This window comes from Silene latifolia, chromosome 9 (assembly GCF_048544455.1).
Source record: "Silene latifolia isolate original U9 population chromosome 9, ASM4854445v1, whole genome shotgun sequence".
NCBI lineage: Eukaryota > Viridiplantae > Streptophyta > Magnoliopsida > Caryophyllales > Caryophyllaceae > Silene > Silene latifolia.
Genome location: NC_133534.1, coordinates 13,501,379 through 13,523,653, shown reverse-complemented (window position 1 = coordinate 13,523,653; position 22,275 = coordinate 13,501,379). Strand labels below are relative to the sequence as shown.

The following is a 22,275-nucleotide window of genomic DNA, read 5'->3' as shown; positions in this document are numbered from 1 at the left end:
ATTGAGATCAAAATCGAGCGCCATTTAATCAAATGTTGAACGAGTATAAAAAAAATAAGGTTTCAAAATTTTTAATTTTACAATATTAATCACTGTTTTTTTTTAGTAGAAGTTACTGTATTTAATTTTAGAGTTGTTATAGTAATGAAAATAATAAGAGTGATAAGTGTTAATTATAAAGATTAGATTAAAATAAGTGTTATTAATTATAGAGATTAGATTAAATTAAGTGTTAATTAATATTGGTAATTGCCGCCAAAACCGAAAAAATCCCTCCCATATTCCCCCTTCAAACAAAAAAAGAATCTTTAACTCACCTTTACACTTGGCGCGCGTTGACTGGCCGTGTACCAAGCTCTTGTACACGTCGTGTACATCTAACATCTTTTAATTTATTATAGGACCAAGTGACCAACCCAATAGCTTCGTTTGTTGGGACCAGAACAATAATATTTTAACTTGATTTACGTGACCTAAACTTAATTGAAGTGGAATAATAAAATAGATACAATTCAACTGGAATTATAAAATATTAAGTGTGAAATTTAGTTATCGTAACGTTTTAATGATTTTATTTGCTTGCTCGATATTTAACGCGAACGCAAAAGTGGTAATTGAGGCCTATTACTTTGGCTAATCGTGAGATTAGACCCCTTAAGTGTAAATTGTAGCAATTAAACTTCTTAAGTTTTGCAAAAGGCGAAATTAAGCCCCTTATCCAAAATTTCACGAAAAACTCATTTTCTCATACCTTAAACAAAGATAATATTTAAAATTTATGAAAAAAAAATGAAAACTTGTGTTAAAATAGTTATTATTTATTAAAATACATCCCTATTACCTAAAAAAATATTATGTCAATAAAAATTAATTAAAAAACATTATATTTTTTAAAATTAATTAATAAATATTTTTAAAATAGGTTATGTTTTTTTAGAATATTAATAAATATGGCCAGTAAGATTATATAAGTTTTTAATAAATACTTATGAATATATTTTTAATAAATTAATATTTTTAAAAACTCAAATAGGTTATGTTTTTTAATAAATTAATATTTTTAAAATTAATTAATTAATATTTTTTTTTAAAATTAATTAATAAAAATTAATATATTTTAGGTGTTTAGCTTATACTCATCTTTTTGTATTTTAATAAAAATTAATTAAAAAACATTTTAATTAATAAAAAGGCAGTATATTTTTTGTATTTCTAATCTTTTCACAATAAAAATTAAAAAAACATTATATATATATATATTTTATTTCTTAAATAGTTGTTAACAAATTTAAGAAAAATATGCAGTTATCTATTGTGAATAAAAGTTTGTACATTTTTTTGTAAAATTCTTAAATAAAAAATAGTAAATATGTAATTGGTATTCACAATTTTCAAAGTCATGTTTATTGCTCGCCAAATTCCCATATATAAACAAATAAAGTTCTTATTTTAGAACTTATAGTTGTAATAGAAGAACTTTTTATTTTGAGTTCTTATTAACAAACCAAAAAATAAGAATAACTATTATTATTGCTCTGAATAAAGTGAAATCAAATATGTACATCCAAAATAAATTACATTTTTATTTTTTATTTTATTTTGGGCTCTATTTTTTATTAAAAAAATTCTCGATAGCGTATAGGAATAGGAAATTGGTGTGTCACTTACTTAGCTTCCCACCAACGTGGAATCCTCCTGGACTGGACACCCTCACAAAACTCGGAGATTATCCCCAATTTGTTTTCCCCTTCTTCTAATTTCCCCCAATTTATTTTTCCGCAAATCCAATTGATTGAAAATTGAATTGAATAACCGAAGATGCTTCGATTAGCGGCACGGCGTCTCTCTTCTCTCTCTTCCCCTTCCCGCCTCCCCACCGCTGCCTCCGCCGCCGCGTCCAACGCCGTCTCCAACTCTCCGTTCGCCGTTGGCCGTGATGATCAGCCAATATCCACCCCCCATTTCTACCTTCCTTACCGAGGTTAATCATTTCTCCTTCATCTGCCTATTGATTAGGGTTTACATTTGATTTTCTGTTTATTTGTTGTTTTATTAAGATCTCCGTCTCACTTTGATTAAAATACTCCTCGCACGGGATGGAATAGAAATGGTAAACAAATGATTGCGGGGAAGGGACGGAATGGAGTAGAAATGGTAGACAAATGCTTGGGGCGAAGGTAGATCAACATTTGAACAAAATGATTTAGGGTCGGTGATTTATTGTTTGAAATTTGTAGATTGAAGGAATCAATTTATGTTGAGGTTAATGCCAATATGATTTGGGTTCATTTGATATCAAGTAAAAATTTGAACTTTTAGAGGAATTTAGTGTGGTTGAAGCTTCGGTCTTGGGATATTTCGTTTTTAATCCCAAATTAAATGGGGTCGGGTATTTATTGTTTGAATGCTCTTGAGGAAATTGTAGATTGAAGGAATCAATTCAAGTCGAGCTTAATGCGAATATGATGATTTGGGTTCCTTTGCTACAAGAAGTAAAAATTTGAACTTTAGAGAAATTTAGTGTGGTGTAAGCTTCGGTCTTGGGATATTTCGTTTTTAATCCCAAATTAAATGGGGCCGGGTATTTATTGTTTGAAATTTGTAGATTGAAGGATTTAATTTATGTTGAGCTTAATGCCAATATGATTTGGGTTCATTTGATATCAAGTAAAAATTTGAACTTTTAGAGGAATTTAGTGTGGTTGAAGCTTCGGTCTTGGGATATTTCGTTTTTAATCCCAAATTAAATGGGGTCGGGTATTTATTGGTTGAATGCTCTTGAGGAAATTGTAGATTGAAGGAATCAATTCAAGTCGAGCTTAATGCGAATATGATGATTTGGGTTCCTTTGGTACAAGAAGTAAAAATTTGAACTTTAAAGGAATTTAGTGTGGTGTAAGCTTCGGTATTGGGATATTTCGTTTTTAATCCCAAATTAAATAGGGCTGGGTATTTATTGTTTGAATTCTATTGCTGAAATGTGTAGATTGAAGAAACCAATTTATGTTGTGTTTAGTGCCATTGTGCCAATATGATTTGGTTTCATTTGGTGTAGCAAGTAGTAAGATTTAAGCTTTAGAGGAGGTTAATGTTGTGTAAGCTTCAGAGTTGGGATATTTCCTATTTATTCCCAAAGTAATTTGGGGTCAGTATTTATTGTTATGCTGCTATCACGGAGAATGTAGATCGATGGATTCGAGTAATATGATGCACGTTTTATCTGAGGAGGATAATTTTTAGGTGTTTTTGAGGTGTTATAGGTATTTAAATTGGTGTAGAGGTGTTTGTTTGTATAATCTTGTTCTGGTGAGATGTTTTATGTTTATGGATTGGCATGGAGCTGCCTGGGTATACACTATCTATGCTTGTTTTATCAGCCGATATATGATAATTGGGCATAGAAGCTATGATAATTGGGCATAAAAGCAATCAGCTGGTGGGTGATTATTAGGAATAGAAGTTATTGGCTGATAGGTGATAATTGGGCATATAGAAGCTATTGGCTGATAGATGATATTGGGCATAGAAGCTATTGACTGAGATGATTTTTTATCGGGCATAAAACCTATGCAATTTGATTTTTTTTTTACAGTCATATTCCCTTTACTAATCTCACTTAAATTGAAGCTTGGTTACTACATCATAGCTCCGTATGTACACTGATTTGTGTGCGATATTTGTCAAGCGAGTAAAGTTTCGTCAATAATTAACAATAAACATTTTTCAGACACTTGTGCTTACTCAGTGTTGTATGTATTTTTATTATAGCAGAAAAATGAAATCATTATTATTTTCTGTTTAGGTTACGCTAAAGAAAGCACATTTTGTTACTCTAGTAATCTTGTGTCGTAGACTCCTAGTAGGTTTGACATCCACGCTCATGCAAGTATACATATTATATGGGAGTTTATAATTTTCAGTCAGTTGCATCTTAAATCAGTCTTGAAAAGCGGTGGATGTTGGATTCTCAGAAGTTTAATGAACTACATGAAAATGGCTAGTTGTTTAACCATGATTTAGTGTTCTCCAGTTTCAAATCTATGTCTGTGGCTTCTTCTTGAGGCTACTAGGGACAAGCTCCGTTTTTGGGAAACACACTTTTGATTTATTCTCCATTATGTGTTATTTTCTTTGAATGGGCATACTGTGTTTATATTTTGGCCCCTGATTGTTTTTGGCACGTACCATATGTATCTTGTGCATTAGGATTTTTATGTGTATCTTCCTTTGCCTTTATCTTTCTACCCCTTTATTCATTTTCCACCTACAACTCTACAAGTGATGGCCCCAAATGATGTTTCATGTTAGCCGTACCCTCGAATCATTTTTTTGACAGAAGGCGTTGTTCAATAATTTTTCTTATTTGTAGTTGTCAGAGAATAAAGTCGTCATTGCTCCATGGATTTCTTTCTTGGAGCTAATATTCTGTGTCAACATGATCAAACTGAGATGTGTTTGGGTGGGTTTTCTCCGTGTATGGTTGGTTGGTTTGGTAAGCTATAGAGGAATATTGAGTAATATCAGTTTATTGCTGTTGGCAGTTCTTCCTAGTTTGTTGTTGCAGCCTTTTGTGCAAGCATTTGATTTATTGATTGTTATGTATTTTCAACTTTCGTGCTTTATACCCTTGGCGTGTTTTGGCCATATATTTTGTCTGTCTCTGTTCTGCTTATTCATTTTATCAGATGGCTTTATAGCTCTTCATTGTGTTTCTACCATGGCCAATTGCATCTTCTATCCCTTGGAAATCAGAACCAGCTTTGAGGCTCGTTTTTGTCTCCAACTCACTGTAGCCATGGTTCGGATACTACTATACGATTTACCAAATAGGTCATATCATTCCTAAAGATGTTCCTGCCGATTTGAAATTTTGGTTATTCACTTCTCAAAAATACTTACCAACCCATCAACTCTATAGTTAACACAAGGGTTTGATTGCATCTTGTACAAGACTCACTGTATGCTTCTTGTGTTACGTTCTAAGAGTAAAGTTTTTCACATCCCTACTCAGCAATTCTTTTATTATTGTGACCCTTTGTACTCCATATTGTATTTATCAAAAGTTGAGCCGTGAAAATCTGAAATCTAAATGAAAGATAAACACCATCATTGATTTCTCGGACTTGTTTATCTGCTGTAGGCTTTGCTACCGAGCATCTTATCCCGAAAGCTGAACATGGCATGATTTCTGATGTCCCGGCTACTGTGGCTGCCATCAAGAACCCCTCTTCAAAAATAACTTATGATGAATACAATCATGAGCGATACCCTCCTGGTGATCCTAGCAAGAGAGCTTTTGCCTACTTTGTTCTCACAGGTGGGAGATTTGTATATGCTTCCCTTGTTCGGTTGCTCGTTCTTAAGTTTGTGCTGAGCATGTCAGCCAGTAAGGATGTCCTTGCAATGGCCTCAATTGAGGTTGACCTGTCAAGCATCGAGCCCGGCAGCACCGTGACTGTTAAGTGGCGTGGGAAGCCTGTGTTTATCAGGCGTCGTACTGAAGACGACATTAAGCTTGCAAACAGTGTTGACGTTAACTCCCTCCGGGACCCACAGCCAGATGCTGACAGGGTCGTGGACCCCGAATGGCTCATAGTGATCGGTGTCTGCACTCACTTGGGTTGCATTCCATTGCCAAATGCCGGTGACTTCCATGGATGGTTTTGCCCTTGCCATGGTTCTCACTATGATATCTCAGGTAGAATTCGCAAGGGTCCCGCTCCTCTCAACCTTGAGGTACCAACATACAAATTCATTGAAGACAACAAGTTGTTGATTGGTTAAAGAGTTAGATGGGGTTCATTCTCAGTGTAACAACGGCCACATCTACTCGTACTATCTAGTATTGTATTTTGTTCTTTGTTTTTAAACTCGGGTGTTGGATATATTCTGCGAGTCTTCAGATAAATTTATTCGCGGTTGAAGCATGCCAAAAATGCTTGTGTAATTTTGAGTTTGTAACTCTTTAACTTGTTGAGTTGGTATTGACATTACAGTTCAATAATTTGCCAGCCGATTTTCTTTTAGCAATGTATTTTCCCTTGTACTGTAATCGTCTTTGTAGGTTTCGTTATAATTGTGCCGCCTTATTGTCAATGTTAATATGTTTTGCCAGTATATCAGATATTCGGATCATCAAAATGTTGTGTATCTGGTTTCTCGGAAGTCACTTCTGATATGGAGGCATTCCGAACCAAGCTTATATGTTTCCCCTCGATTTAGCTGATCATGACTACGATCTTTAGGACCGATGATTCGGAAATGTATTTACAGCATTACAAAACCCTTATTGTGACATCTAAAACTTCCAGAAAACAGAGAGAATTCCTAAAGTGTGGTTCCAAAATTCGGTACTTGTTCTACGTGCACATCATTGAGAAAAAAGAAAAAAAAAAAATCGAGTGGGTTTAAATTTAATACTCCTTCCGAATTATAGTGTTTGTCCCATTTTCCTATTATATGTGAGGAGCATTTCAATGAAATGAGGCAAACACTTTAATTCGGAGGGAGTAGAAGAAACGAAAGAAACTGAAGTTTTTATAAAACAAATTTACTCACACATGAATTAGTCTTCCTTGAGACAGACATCCGTCTTAATATTAAAAACGGATTAAATATCATCCCACATTGACATATATGACAAATTCGTTTACTTTTCCCCTGTTTTTGTCTTATTGCCATATTTAACTTGTCTTAAGCTTAGACGGATATACCTTTTTTAAATTAACATTTGCCCACATACATAGGTAATTAAGTACTCCTTCGTCCCGGTCAATTATTGTCCTTTGGTTTTGGCACAAAGACCAAGGAAAGAGGAGAAGGTCAATAACTAAATGACAAGTGGAACAAACTAAATGAGAATGATCAAATTACTCATCAAATTCATTCTTAAAATAGAAAGGATAACAAATAACTGAGACATCCCAAAATGAAAAAGGACAACAAATGAGCGGGACAGAGGGAGTATGTAATAAACTCTAGCTGAAATAAACAAATTTCAAGAATAGCTTGTATTAAAAATTGAGCTTAATCCAAACTCAAACTCCTAAATCAACACTCGATCTTAAGGCATTGAGAGTATAAGATAAGATGCGAAAGCGGGAGCTGCGGGACAGATGATCAGAATCGTTGTAGGCAAGACTATAAGTAGACCCGACCAGACACCCGAACCCAAATTGGCCCGCCCCAGCATAACCGGATCCGAATATTTATTGTTGTGCAAAATCATTATTATCCATAAATAACTTAATAATAACTGACCCAAAATGATCCGATACCGAAATAACCCGACCTGACCTGAACTCTACAAACCTGAAATAATCCGACTCAAAATTATCCTGACTCAAATCTGACTCGATTAACCCGTTTACCAGGTCTAACTCCTGGACAGGAGGGAACAAAAGTACAAGAGTAACTGATGAATTAAATAAAGGTAAATGGTATGGACCCAATAAAAGCGACCGTTACAGCAAATCAACCTAAAAACACGACACAAGTTTTACAAACAACAAAACACATCACCACTTTTGATTTGATACCAACTTCCCTAATTAATTGCAAATCACCATCACCATTCTAACAAACCACCTTCATCTTCTTCCTCAATTCATCAACAACCGCCATTAAAACAACATACCCAACATTCATTTTCTTCAAATTATTCATCTTTATGACTTTATCCCCCGTAATTTACCCTGTAAAACAAAAAAGCGCTCAATAGTATATAAATTATAATTTGGTTTGTTAATATTTCTGTATTTGGTGACAATGTCGTATGTGAATAACACGCAAGAGATGGAGATGGAGACGGAACGAGTGAAGCATAATAATAAGGAGAATAATAAAGATGTAATTAGATTGGAAAGAGAATCTGTTATTCCTATTTTAAAGCCTAAATTAATCATGACTCTGGCTAATCTCATTGGTATGTTATTACTATTTTCAATTTTATGTTTTTTTTTATGCTTACGGGATTTGAACCCACGACTTTACCAACTAAGCTAGTTGACATTGCTTCGGTATGCCTTTTGTAATATATGATGAATTGAGTTTGTTTCGTATAATATTTGAAATGGGTTTTAATTGTTTTGTAATATTTAGAATGGGGGTTTTGTTTGTTATTGTATTTTGTGAAATGGGTTTGTTTGTTTTTGTATTATGTGAAATGGGTTTGTTTGTTTTTGTATTATGTGAAATGGGTTTGTTTGTTTTTGTATTATGTGAAATTGGTGTTGCATGATTTTGTAACTTAAGCCATAGTCAATGGCGTAGCCAGGATTTGTAATTGGGGAGAGAAGCTTTGAGTGGGTAAACTAGTAATGTTATAAGGTAAACTAGAAAAAAGTCGGAAATTTTTAATTAGTTTAGTGTTTAGGGGGCGACTGCCCTTGCTAGCCCCCTCAGTTCCACCACTAGCTGTGGTCTATTATAGCAATTCACTATTGGAAGTAGGGGCTGTATTTTGGGATTTTCTCTGTGAAAGCTAAGTTTTGAAGAAATCCTTAAGTAGTGTTCACTGTTCTTTGGCTTGATATGTGATGTCCTGATGTTGCATTTATCTATGTTGGGATTTTGAGGCAGCTTCTAGCGCATTTACGAGTTGTAGTGTAAGAATACACTTGAGGAGTGCTAACTATTAAAAAGAATGTTGTACAAAATGTAGGCAAGCAAGCAACTACATTGTATATACATGGCGGCTTTTGTTTTAGGATCTTGGGATGTGATCTCTAGTTTTGGCAACTACCTGAATTTATCGAGAGGCTAGTTCTTATGTGATAATTTATACGGGTTACAGTGATGCATACTTGGTTAGTAAAACATCCATTTAGGTGTACAGTTTCTTCTCTAGACATGAGGTTATGTGAAATATTTCTTTGTGTTGCAGACTTGCATCATGACTTGGATGTTTGAGTCTTTTGAGTGACTGGGGGAGAGGGACTAGTTCTCCGTGTTCAGAGGCGGATTCAATTAAGACGTTGAAATTTCTTTACCATCTTCTGTGTATAACTTTTTTTTTGTCCCCAAGAAGATAGAGGATGAGTTCTTTAGGTCTAGTGTACCTAGCATCCAATCGTAACCATTAATATCGAGTTCTACTCAGCTGGCAATATAAATATTGCCCTCAAGGCTTCAATTGTCCTTGTTTTTCGGGATCGCCATAAAATGGGGTAGCAGATTTTATTATTTTCACACAATATTTTAGGATTTGGAGTAGCATCCGCCACCCATCTTCGTATAGCTCCGCTTATCATACAAGTCTTTATGGGTTTGGCTGAAAGTAAACAAGTGTAATGCTGTTTTCACGCAGAGCTCAGTTCGGATCGAAATGAGTTTTTGAAGTTGTGCAAGAGAATTGAGTACACTATACGGGCATGGTATCTCCTACAGTTTGAAGATTTGATGGTACTGTTATGAATATGATATATAGCTTCTGATTGAAGATTTGATCTAATTTAATGTCATTTGTTTACATTATAATATGACTGATTGCTAATTAATTGATACAGCAATTATACTCTCTCTTTGATCCTGTTCATGGAGCTCAAAAGTTGGAGCAACAGAAATTGTCTCCTGAGGAGATTGATATTCTCGAACAGAATTTTTTAAGCTACATGTTTGAGGTAATTTCCTCCTTTCGTCTTTAGAAGGATAGTTACGTTTTAATGATAGGTTTCTTTCTCCAGAAGATTCGACCTAGGATATGTGAGAAATAGTATTTTGAATTCTAGCTCTTAATACACTATATGTATTAATGTATTATTGTTGTGATGCTTTACATTCAGGTAATGGAGAAAAGTAATTTCAAGATCGTTAGTGATGAGGAGACTGAAGTTGCACAATCTGGCCAGTATCTGTTGAATCTTCCTATCACTGTGGATGAATCCAAGGTTCTTTTGCACTACTTCCACTGGTCTTCGTGTTAAGTTCTTGAAAATTTGTAATTATCAATTTTTTTTCCTGTTCAGCATCTGATACTCTCTTTTTCATCGCTCGAATTTGTTTCGTGGTGACGGCAGCTTGACAAGAAACTCCTGGGAAAGTACTTTTCGGTGCATCGTCATGAAAATATTCCGGAGTTTGCCGATAAGGTAATTTGTAGGTATATTATATGGCCGTTAATTTTTTTGTTTTCAAACTTCTGTATGAAAACACAGTAACTTCTTTAAACTTTGCATGTAATCCTCAACTCACCAGCCAAAATATGTCAAAGTTACTTTTGAAACTAAGAAGAATAACTTTAAGTGTCTGTTTTCTTGTACGATTAGAGCGTTTCATGCTAAAATTGCCTTTATTTTGGGTACATAGTACTACATACTCGATAGACATGACAAGAAAGCCGTTTCCTTTTGATTTGTTATTTCTCAAATTTAACATTTTAATGACAGAATTTCGGAGTTTTCCTTGCGCTTTAGACCCTTCCTTTTCGTAGTCATCTAAACAAAACTCCTATATTGTAATGTTTTTGGTGTTTTCTTCTCAGCTCTAAAGGAGCCCTAAAAGAACAGGATGAATAGTTTTTTGGTGCTTTTCCCCTTTCTTTATGGATGCAGTTGTAGTAATATGTTTTGGCGACTGGTAGATCATAAATGTGAAGTTTGTTCGAATGCTCGTCCTATTAGATATCTTCTAGCTATATTATGATATCAACGTTTAGGCCTTATTTTTGGTAGTTCTTTGCATAATCTTTGCATCCGAAATGTAGAGCTTCACAAAATTTCTTTTGCTCACTTTAATGTTGAGATTTAGTGATATGTCCAATTAGTTGTTTCTGTCTCAAACTCTCTATATTGGATGAAGAAACTGATCTCTCTGTTCTCTTCTATTTTTATCAGATGCTTAATACCTATGTTTTTACTTTCAGTACGTCATTTTCCGGCGTGGCATTGGTCTTGATCGCACTACGGATTACTTTTTCATGGAGAAAGTGGATATGATCATTTCTCGGATATGGGCGAAGCTTCTGAGAGTGACTGGGTGAGCACAATTGAAGTCTTGTACGTTTGATTGAGTTGAAAGTTCTACAATTGAAATTGTGTGTCTTGTTAGCTAGATACAACTAGGATTAATCTCAGGAGCCAAAGTTCATCATGTACGCATGGATGCATGCTTATCTTAATGATGCTACGAGGATGTTATCTTTGCATGACACATCTTTGTCCTGACAAGAGCATAATTGTTCAGTAGAAATTAATCTTGTAGAACTGAAAAAACTCTTATCTTCTGTTGCTTGTTTATTGCTTTAAAAATATTTGTTTTAATACTTTTTAAAAAGTAGTGATGATTGTTAAAAATAGTTTTGAGTTTTCTGTAACCAAGTAGAATTGTGGAAAAGCTTATAAATCCTTTTCAGTAGAACCTCGGATATCCACTAAGGCTACTGCAAAAATTGCCATTCCTGTTACTGATACAGTGATACTATTTGCTCTAATTTGTCGTCCTTAAAAAATATGTTTGCAGGATAGAGAAACTTAGATCCAAGTTTTCAAAGCCACGGCAACGATCTATGAAAGAAAAAAAGAATGATGATGAGATTAGTGCTGACTCTGATCAGGATGATCTCTTTGTCGAACGAGTCCGAATTCAGAATTTGGAAATAAGGTTTGGACCTTGGAATCGTCATGTATTTCTTTGACGTTACTTGACCATGAAACTTTGTCCTGACTAAAAGTTATTTGACTTCGCATAAGTTCTTTATTTTACAATTTAAGTATAATATACCAGAATACACGTGCCTCTTGCAGGGCACACTTGGAGTTGAAGTAAAGTAACCATTGAAGTTCCAATATTTGCCTGTACTCTGTAGTGTCTCATATTATGATGAAGTGTGTGTCTACCCTTTTGTGATTGGGGTGAGATGACCACCCAAATAACCCCTCTCCCCAGAAATTCCTTTTTGTATCCCCGTAGGCGTGGTATTATATAGCGGTATGTGCGGTTGTATATTGTGATAAAGACTGCAATTGTGGTGGCTTAGTGATCCGTACTATGACTAAGTTGCATGTTCAATGTTTTGGTTTCTCACTGCTTTGTTTTTGGATTGTTCGTATATGTCGTAGTGATCACAGTTCCTCTAGTGTCTAGATTGTCTACTATGTTAGCCTGTTATTGGTCGTAATGGCTATGTATCGGTTGTATCGGTAATATTGGTCGTATGGTCAAATGTTATAATTTTTGCAAACCCTATACATAACAGAAAATATTCACCTGCGAAGAGGGGAGTGGAAGATATGTTTTTGTTATGGAACACACGGCTTCTTTCATATTGTTTGTCGTGAGAAACAACTTTGTGCAGTAACAAGCTGTGAAGCACCACTGACTAGCTAATGTCCCATAGAAGTGTGTCTTGAATCGTTTTCTAAAGATAATTTCCTGTTTCGATGATACTACTCTCGGAGTTTTCTAGACTAGTATGTTTGACTCCGGGACACAATTATTGGGCCTTTTTGCTTTTATATTGTCTTGAGCCTCTATGGGTGGTTGAACATTGTCGCAAGATCTGTAGTCCAATCTCTGACTTAATATTTTCACTCTATTGCTTTTAATGATGTACTTCTGTATTTCTCCAGTTTCCGTAATCTGCTGAGCAAAATTACCATCCAGGAACCTACTTTTGACAGAATTATCGTTGTTTATAGGTATCACCTTTATTTTTCCTTAATCCTTACGGTACCCATGTTTCTGGTCTACATTTTAGATTTTTTGACACGTTTGGATGAACTCCTTCATCATTGTGTTATTATGCGTCTTCTTTTGTTGGTTGAGTGGAAAGACTTTCATTTCCCTCGAATAGTTCATGATTATGGGCTTATGGCAGAGCTTTTATTCCAGATTCCCCCTACCCCGGCATATGCGGGGGCTTTAGGCACTGAAATAATGTCTGCGGGGGCTTTAGGCACTGAAATAATGTCACGTTTCTTATCTTAGGGAAAGTACAATTAACAGTGGTATAATATGTCAGGCGAGCAAGTCCAAAAGGAAAACAGGAAAGGGGTATATACGTGAAACATTTTAAAAATATCCCAATGGCCGATATGGAGATTGTGCTGGTGAGTATTCTTTGGGTACTCCATGCTCGTCGCTTCATCTTACTATACAATGTCTTGTAGTAGTGATTTTTTTGTTCCCACCATTTGATGCTAAGTCATACGTACCCTTGACCATGTTGTTGCTTATTTTCATTTACCAGCCGGAGAAAAAGAACCCAGGTCTTACGCCAATGGACTGGGTCAAGTTCCTTGGATCAGCTATTGTTGGTTTGGTCAGTTGTCTATCTCACAAATGAACCTGAGGATTTGATGATTCGTATCATTCATCCTCCTTATTAGTTGTTTATTGGAGTTGCATGTGTTAACAGGTTGCTGTTGTGAGTTCACTTGAAATTAAAGCTGATTTTTGGGTCGCTTTTGCCGTCGTCTCCACAGTAGTTGGTTACTGCGCGAAGACATATTTTGCGTAAGTGTCGTATTCTTTCCATCAATGAGTCTAAGTGAAAGTCATACACAAGTAATTATCAGTTCTAATTACTTGTGTATGACTGTATGGGGCTCATTTAATTAGGTGTCAATGGGTTGGTTTCACATATAAGACGTTTCATTCAAAATTTTGTGATTCTTTGTACAGGTTACGTTCTTATCCTTGTTAGTCACAAATTCTTATATGGAATAGTCTCGTGATTTATTATCATGAGGCCGACCTTTGTGAAATCGAAATGGGAAGTTGTCAGTTTATACTCTTATATTAACACGAGACTCTGAGCCTAATTGATTGTTAGGTCTCTTGGTGGTGGTAGTTATATTGAATTTTGTCATTTAGGTAAATTTTTGTCTTCAATATCTGTACGAAAAAGTTTATTATATTTGCTAAAGCCCCATGAGCGTTCGTTTTCAGATTTCAGCAAAACCTGGCTGCATATCAGAACTTAGTAACTCAATCGATGTATGACAAACAACTTGACAGTGGAAAGGGAACTCTTCTACACTTGTGTGATGACGTGATTCAGCAAGAAGTAAGCATGTGCTTCACTGCTTCTCTTGTGGTTTTATTCTTAACTAAGGAGTATTTTCTTACAGAGCTTTTTCATTGTAGGTCAAAGAAGTGATCATATCGTTCTTCATATTGATGGAACAGGGTAAATCTACTAGACAGGTAATCGAGATATCCATAATGACGACTTATTCTCCCTGAACCCTATTTCTGATAAGATATGTTACGGTGTTACCTATACGCGATCTGACATAGGTGCATATTAAGTCTCGGATTCGTCTGTTTTATGAAAACCCTCTTGTTTATGCTCAAAATGAAGTGTCAAAGTCATGTATGATGAATATGAGGGTCTATTTGTCCGATACCACCGTCCACCGATACCACGGGCACATGAATTATCATGAAATCTTTGAGCAAGATAGCTGAAGAGTAAATGGAAAGAACTTTGTATTGATCTTTTTGAGTTATTATGGTGACCTGATGTAGGATCTTGATATACGCTGTGAGGAATTAATCAAGGAAGAGTTTAGTGAGAGGTGCAACTTCGAAGTGGATGATGCAGTTCGGAAACTGGAGAGGCTGGGGATTGTTTCTAGGGTAAGTTTCTTGTACCTACTTAACAGCTGCATTTCATTTGTTGATTGGCTGTCAGATACTCAGATATTAGACGGAACTGATCAAAGAAAAAAAAAAACTCAACTTAACCCGAATAGAACAACCAGAATATATCCCGAATATATCAAAACCCGAGTTGACGTAATCCATATCTATATACGGCCTATACTTTAATGGACAGGAAATTCCCTAAAATGATTAATTTGAAATTGTCACCTTTTTACGTAAATATATGAGGGACCTAATAGACATGACTCGAGATGACCCGGCTCATACCCTATTGACCCCTAAACATGTACCAACTGACTCGTATCCAAAATGACCCGATTGTAGCACATTTGACACCCGACCTAACACGAAATCCTAACACAAAATCCTGACCAAAAGTAGCCGGAGCAAATGGCGTGTTTGTCAGGTCTAGTTGTATGGCACTGACACGATGACCTGTGCGCTGTAGCACTTGATAAGTGGATTATTTAATCGATGTGTTTTCGTCTTTTCGAATATATTAGGGTTAGAATTTAGAAGTCTGGCATGATTCTAGTATGGTTTCGCTATCCACTAATGCTTTGAAGGAATGATATATGTCAGGATTCAATCGGAAGATACTATACAGTAAGCCTGAAGCGAGCTAATGAGATAATAGGAACGACAACAGAGGAACTCGTTATGAAGGTTAAGCAGGCGGCTAATGGTAGCTAGCTTTGTTGATTTTGCTAGTCAGGAGAAATACTCTTCTAGCTTAGGTTTTTGCGGTAATTGTTCAGTTCTAGGATAACCACGTTTTGCCAAGTGATTTAAGCCTTTCTGTATATTGTCAGCGCGATATTAATGACAATTACCATAATTCCTGAATTGGTCTAGGATAACCATGATGTTTTGCCAAGTTATTTAAGCCTTTCTGTATATTTTCAGCAACTCAGCACAATAATTCCTGAATTGGTCATTTCAGGTTCATTTATGCACGATTTGACACTGTTTAGATTTACTATATCGCCTTCAGCTTTGTCCCTATTAAAAACTACTAAATGATTGAAAGGTCATCTTTAAGCAAGAGTTTATCTAAATGCACTCTTGAAGAATTTTCCGGCATTTTCCGTGTAGCAGATCAACTGGTTTTAGAAGTTCTATTAGCAACTTCATCAACAAAAGTAACATAGCATTGCTAATCTGAACAAGAACATTAGCATTCTCAATTTAAAGTCTACATAGATTTACATACAACAGAAAATAAGATAGAGGTGGCGCAACCAGCCGACCAAGGTGATTATGAGACGGGTGTGCGACATCTTCCTACATTGTCGCCCAACAATTACCAATGCCGACTTCAAAAGATTGATGATACGGAGTATCTGCCAGACTTCGGCACAGCCATTGACAGGGAAAGATCACCAATGTCTTCATCCAACTCTTGTTATGCCCAACAGTAACCCTTGATGTGAGCTTCTTCATCTAGCTTCACAAACCGAAAAAAACACACACCATGCAATCAGACAATGTAGCAAATTGTTGCCTCGTTGGCCTACAAATGACAACATAGTCGACAATATCACATCAACAAGGCAGGGATTGAAGAGGAATTACCTGCTAATAGTCTTCATTTTATCAGTCACTTGATTTTCAACCGATAGTTACATCACGCCTGTGAACTGCATCATGAATTTCAGTCACCCCTCTGGAATCGAAGACAGATCTTTAACCCAATGAGGTTTGTCCGCCTTAGAGCGTAAACATACTTTACCAAGAAGTCAAATTCATAAGTGGCCTACTCTGAGCCAACGTTCCATGGCCGCATGACTAAGTAACACAAATTCACAATTACAATTAATCGCACTTCCCGAGTATGTCTCTCATGCAATTCAATTACCCTGAAATATAGGGAACATATTAGCTCTTCCAGCTAGGTATACCAAAGAGCATTAGTCTGCCTTTTAGTTACTTTAAAATCAAAGAGCAGCTCGATAATAGCAGAAGGAACTTCTAAGAAAACACTAGCAGGTGAACATACCTGAAGTGTAAGAATATCCAATGTATTCGAAATCAGTCATCTGATCCCCTCCCGATTACCATCTTAAGCTGCGAACAGAAATCTCAAGACCAGCCCCCATCATTCTCTCAAGTGCTTAGCTGTTTTAATTTCTCAAGAACTTGCTTCATTGATGGCCTAACAGAAAGTGCCTCTACCGTGCAAGATAATGCAAGGCGCAACATCTTCAATAAATTCTCCTCAGGCCCTGCTTCCCATAAGTCTGAACAGAAGAACTCAGAACTGCGGTCCTCGTCCACCAACAACGTGGCCCAACGAACAATATTGAAACCATTGTTATATTCAGAAAATGAAGGATCGAACGATTTTTTACCCGACATCAATTCTAGAAGTACGACACCAAAGCTATAAACATCGGCCTTGTCAGACACTCTACACGTGGTCGCATACTCCGGTGCCACATAACCAAATGTGCCAGCCACATCTGTTGTAGCATGTGTCTGAGAAACTTCTAAAAGCCGAGCTAACCCAAAGTCAGACAAGTAGGCATTAAGCTCCTCGTCAAGAAGAATGTTGCTTGGCTTGATATCCCGATGAACTATCCGAGGAACACATGAATAGTGAAGGCAAGCAAGGGCATGAGCCACATCATCAGTTATCTTGTAGATTTCTGCCCATTTGACATTCCCTGCCGACCTGTTGTGAATGAATGTCTCCAGATTTCCACCAGAAAGATAATTGTAAATCAAGAACATCTCGGTATCTCCTACATAGTACCCAATAAGAGTGACAAGGTTCCTATGTCGAACCCTACCTAATGTCTTAATTTCAGCTTCAAACTGTTGAATCCCCTGAAACCTCCCCATGGAGAGCCTCTTTACTGCTACAAGATAGCCTGGAACTAATTCAGCCTTGTAAGTCGACCCGAATCCTCCAGTACCTATCAAATTCCGAATGCTGAAATTTCCAGTCGCGCTGACAACATTATCATAAGTCAGTTCAATTGGGGTGTCAGTAAAAGTCACCACTACTTTCCTCCTCAGGCGAGTAAGTCCACGGAGTTTCTTTCGACCAAGAGTGAGACCAAGCACTATCATTAGGAGAACACCAAGCACAACAGATATAGAAGCTGCTGTCGCAATTATTAAAGACTTCATTTTCCTGTGATGATGATCATTATGAACTTCAAGAGGGTATGGTAAGCCAGCTGGTGGCAATGAATATGGTTCGGGACATGAATGCAGAAAGCTATTCCCTTTGAAGCTTTCACAATCATTAATATGTCGTAGTGGCGGAATACGACCAGTGAGGTTGTTATAAGACACGTCTAGTAGCACCAAATGAGACAACAACGAGAATGATTCAGGTATATCACGAGTGAGCATATTGTGATCTAACAAGAGAATTTCAAGATTACTTGTGTTTCCCAATGTGGTAGGAATTGCTCCACTAAGATTGTTTTCAGATAAATCCAATACCTCGAGGAGAGTCAGTTGGCTTAGTTTTGAAGGAATTGGCCCCGTGAAGTTATTGTGACCGAGAAGTAGTGATTTCAGATGTTTCAAGTCTCCTAGCTGCTCAGGCAGAGGTCCAGATAAGCGATTCTCGTTCAAATCAAGATAATTGAGCATAATCAAGCTGTTGATTCTCGCTGAAATTGATCCCGTAATCTGATTTTCTGCAGCTTCGAATCTTGTAAGCTGCATACACTCTTGAAGTAATGTCGGGTAAATCTCACCAGATAACTTGTTGGCCGTCAAGTTTACCGAGAAGATATGAAGACGGCTACATTCTGACAACAGCTCAAGTGGAATAGACCCATTGAAGCCATTATCGTTCAGCAGAAGATTATACGATATACTCCAATTAGACACGAATAACTCATCTGGTAAAGTAAACAGAGGCAGCGGACCACTGAAATTATTCCAACCAAAATCATGGGTTATTATCACACCATCATCCGGCATTAGCCCTATTCGACCATTCATTTTTGAACTCCAAATGCTCACAGTTGAGTAAGCATACCAAATATCTTCTTCATCGAGAAAACCCAAATCTTTCTCCTCCAAAACTCCACCTTTACCACAACTGCTATTCACATATGGTGTAAGAACCCCGGATAAAGAGTTCCGACTAACATTCAAAAACACTACACAAGGGACACGAACTAACGAAGGGAAGTCCCCCTCAAAAAGATTCGAGCTCAAATCCAAGAAACTCAAATTCCTACACAAACCCAACCTCCTAGGTATCATTCCCTCCATATAATTCTGCCCTAAATTAACCACCTCCAACGAGCAACCCTCGCCCCAACCACCCCACAACCTACCTCCAATATTCGCCCTAGGCGCCCACAAAACCCTCAAACCCGGAATCATAAACACCTCCTCCGGAATCCCACCAACAAACGCATTATACTCTCCTCGAAAAACACTCAACGACCGATCATCCCTATACTCCTCCAAATTAGTCAAAACAATCACACTCAACTTCCTGCATTTCCCCAACCCTTTCGGAATCTCATCCGTCAAGCTATTCCTAGACAAATCCAAAACCCTAAGCTCCGAAATCGCGCCAATCTCCGGCGGTATACTCCCCTCCAAGATATTCCCATCCAACAACAACGTCCTCAAATTCACACATCTCCCAATCTCTCTAACCACATTACCAACAATAAAATTATTAGAAAGCTTCAAATGCTGTAAAAACAAACAATCACCGTTACCTAAATTAATCTTACCAGATAACTGATTATTCGACAAATCAAGAACCCTAACCCTACCAAACCCGATTAAACCCTCGGGAATCGGTCCGGTCAACAAATTAAACGACAAATTAACGACTCTAACCGAACTAACAACAAGATTAGGAATTCTTCCACTAAAGTTATTCGATTGGAGTTCTAGCGTTTCAAGCCGCCGGAGATTACCGATCTCCGGCGGAATATCGCCGGAAAACGCGTTATTCTGAAGAGAGAGAAACCTGAGTTCAGACAAGTTTCCGGCGGCGGAATGTAGGGTTCCGGCGAGGTTTTTCCCGGCGAGGTTGAGTGATGTCACGTGAGAGTTGGAGGAGGAGGAGCATGTGACGCCGGGCCACGTGCAGTGGTCGGTGGTTGAGAGCCAGGTGGAGAGGAAGCGCGTGGGATCGAGTGTAACGGCGGATTTGACGGAGAGGAGTGAAACGGTGTCGTTTGAGGGAGAAGCGGTGGAAATGTGGGAGAGGAGGAAGAAGGAGAAGAGGGAGAAGAAGAGGGGAAACGACATCGTTTTAGGTGGTGGGTTCGAGGAGAGGCATTCGAGGGGTAAAATGGTAAATTTAGGAAGAGAATGTAAGAAAGGGTGGAAGTGGTGAAGGGAGTGTGACTGTAGAGAGTGGTATCCCAGTTTGTTTGTTATTACAGGTGGAGTAAAATTAGGAGACTAGGAATAGAGTAGCATCTTGGCATCTTCTTTGCTGTTTTGCATTGGGAATTGTTGTTTTTGTTCCTTAGTATGCGGGTCGGGTTCCGGTTGAGTCAATTTGGGTCGAGTACTGGTTATGTGATTTTGGGTATGTCATACAATTGGGGATGTTGGGTCAAGTCAGATCATTTTGGGTTTCGGGTATGTTATTTTAGGACTCAGGTCAATCGTTTTTGGCTATCTTGGGTTGGATCATTTTCGGGTAAGTAATTGAGAGAGATTTGATTTATTAGTTAATTTGACCATGAAAATGCGGTTTGAAAATTATTTATTTATGAGTTTGATTTGATGATTGATTTAAATGTTTTGACAATACTAAACATGATTTCAAATTAATTATTTTAAGTTAGTTCGAGTTATTTTTAATCGGGCAAGTCAAGTTTGGATACACTAGGGTCAATTGAACTTTGACTCTTATTTGGGCTCGACATTTCTTGTCCCAAGTTAGATCAATCCGGTATAGTTGAATTTTGCAGGTCTAGTGGTTTAGTTTAACAGATAAGTTTGATAAATGCTATTGGGTATTGATTTTTGCAGTACACATTTTACTCATTACAGTACGACTTTGACCATAGTACCCCTCTCATTCCATCCTCTCCATGTCAGACCATGTATACTACACATGAAAAAAAAGAAAAAAAAATTGCAAACAATTACTTCACGTAACATAAACCTCCCAAGTCCCACATCTTCTACCACCACCACCACCAACACTAGCATCACCACCACCCCTTCCTCAGCTACACATAGCCCCACTACCATACCACCGTCGTTCCCTTCACCGACGACCAGAGGCGAACCAATATGTACCAGTCAACCGTCGCACCTTCTCCTTCCGCCTAGTCAGATCCCCTCTCTCGCTGGCGACACCGTTTCTCCGCCATGTAGCCACCACGTGCCACAATCCTCTAATCCTTCTATCCATAAATCCATAATTATCACAGCCCCTAATTCAATTTCAACCTAAACCCTAAATTAATTACAAAAGATATCAAAATTGTAAACTTTAATTTTATTAATTACTGTATTAGCAAATTAAATACTTATTCAACACCCAAATTATCATATCTATTGAAGAAATTTGTTATTTTGATAAGAATTAGGGTTGACAATAGAGAGAATTGAGTTGATGTTTTTTTAGTCAAGGGTAAGTAAATGGAAAGTATGGTGCAAAATGTACTGAAATGAGTAAAATGTATACTGCGAAAATAAATTACGATGTTATTCCTTCCGCACAACTGCTTTCACCCCATTTTAATAAAATACTCCTCACGTATATTAGAGAAATGGGGGTAAAAACAGTTTTGCGAAAGGAGTAGTATCCAAACAAGGGCTATACCTCTAAACCTCTCCCTCTCCATTTCTTTCCACCCTTTGTTATCCAAACAAGGGCTTTTATATCTCCTACTCTTCCTCCCTTTCTTTTCTCTCTCAACCCCTCAATCCAAACACACCTGAAAAAATAATCAATTGTCTTCTTTATCCCTTTAAAAAATACTAACCCTACTTTTATATATTTAATTAATAAATAATTTATTTATGTCCTTATTTGTCATTTTACAAAGAAGCTAAACAATTTGTTAATCTAAAACTGTATATTAACAAACTACTCTAAAACAACACAAATTCTGCTAGACAAACCTGCTACATCATCCTGGTACTCAAATCTGCTTCTACAAATATTAATTCGTCGTTACCAAACACGGCCAGAATTAATGATGCGGATTTACCGTGATACAGAAAATGTCTTGATAAATTTTACATAGTAGTATTTACTTAACTATTGTTCATGACTTCATGGAACACCCACCCGCTTAGACTCATCCCTCCCAGATCCGTCACCCGCCTCTCCCACTAACTGATGACCGGTTGTCACCCTGTCGCCATCTTGCAACCACCATTCTTCCCCACTCCACCACCATCACCTTTTCCCAATTAAAATCCTAACTGAAGAATTAAACTTTAATTAAAAAAAAAAACAAATAAATTAACTTAACTCAAGAAAACGTAACGATTAAACAAAGTAATTACTTATTCGATTTGAGAATTAGTGCTTGTTTGGTTACCCTCTCAATTCATGGGAATTCTAAACTCCCGTGAATTGAGTTTTTGGTAACTTGTTTGGTTACCCCTTATATTGCAAAATGGGGGAGTTTACAATTCCAAGGGAGTTTTCAACTCCAACATGATGTAGGAGTTTGATTACCAACCTCTCCCTAGGTAATT

General features: G+C 37.0%; 3 protein-coding genes across 4 annotated transcripts; 2 read left to right on the top strand and 1 right to left on the bottom strand.

Moving 5' to 3' along the window:
* The first annotated feature begins 1,640 nt into the window (after window positions 1-1,640).
* Window positions 1,641-6,026, top strand: LOC141599128 (cytochrome b-c1 complex subunit Rieske-4, mitochondrial-like). Its single transcript, XM_074419051.1, has 2 exons — window positions 1,641-1,981; window positions 5,141-6,026. The coding sequence occupies exons 1-2, from the start codon at window positions 1,819-1,821 to the stop codon at window positions 5,782-5,784; spliced, it is 807 nt and encodes a 268-aa protein (XP_074275152.1). The 5' UTR covers window positions 1,641-1,818; the 3' UTR covers window positions 5,785-6,026.
* A 1,432-nt stretch (window positions 6,027-7,458) lies between these two features.
* LOC141599127 (uncharacterized) lies at window positions 7,459-15,467 on the top strand. The gene is made up of 15 exons (XM_074419050.1): window positions 7,459-7,924; window positions 9,308-9,402; window positions 9,507-9,620; window positions 9,783-9,887; window positions 10,017-10,088; window positions 10,862-10,974; window positions 11,458-11,598; window positions 12,567-12,635; window positions 12,959-13,046; window positions 13,187-13,258; window positions 13,355-13,452; window positions 13,888-14,005; window positions 14,086-14,145; window positions 14,470-14,580; window positions 15,190-15,467. The coding sequence occupies exons 1-15, from the start codon at window positions 7,768-7,770 to the stop codon at window positions 15,298-15,300; spliced, it is 1,524 nt and encodes a 507-aa protein (XP_074275151.1). The 5' UTR covers window positions 7,459-7,767; the 3' UTR covers window positions 15,301-15,467.
* A 272-nt stretch (window positions 15,468-15,739) lies between these two features.
* LOC141599126 (LRR receptor-like serine/threonine-protein kinase RPK2) lies at window positions 15,740-20,015 on the bottom strand. 2 transcript variants are annotated; one of them, XM_074419048.1, is made up of 3 exons: window positions 16,607-20,015; window positions 16,183-16,466; window positions 15,740-16,054 (listed from the first exon to the last, which is right to left on the bottom strand). In XM_074419048.1, the coding sequence occupies exon 1, from the start codon at window positions 19,849-19,851 to the stop codon at window positions 16,714-16,716; it is 3,138 nt and encodes a 1,045-aa protein (XP_074275149.1). In that variant the 5' UTR covers window positions 19,852-20,015; the 3' UTR covers window positions 15,740-16,054; window positions 16,183-16,466; window positions 16,607-16,713. The 2 variants fall into 2 exon arrangements, with proteins under 2 accessions (XP_074275149.1, XP_074275150.1); XM_074419049.1 differs by having other exon boundaries at window positions 15,740-16,050.
* Between the last annotated feature and the right edge of the window lie 2,260 nt (window positions 20,016-22,275).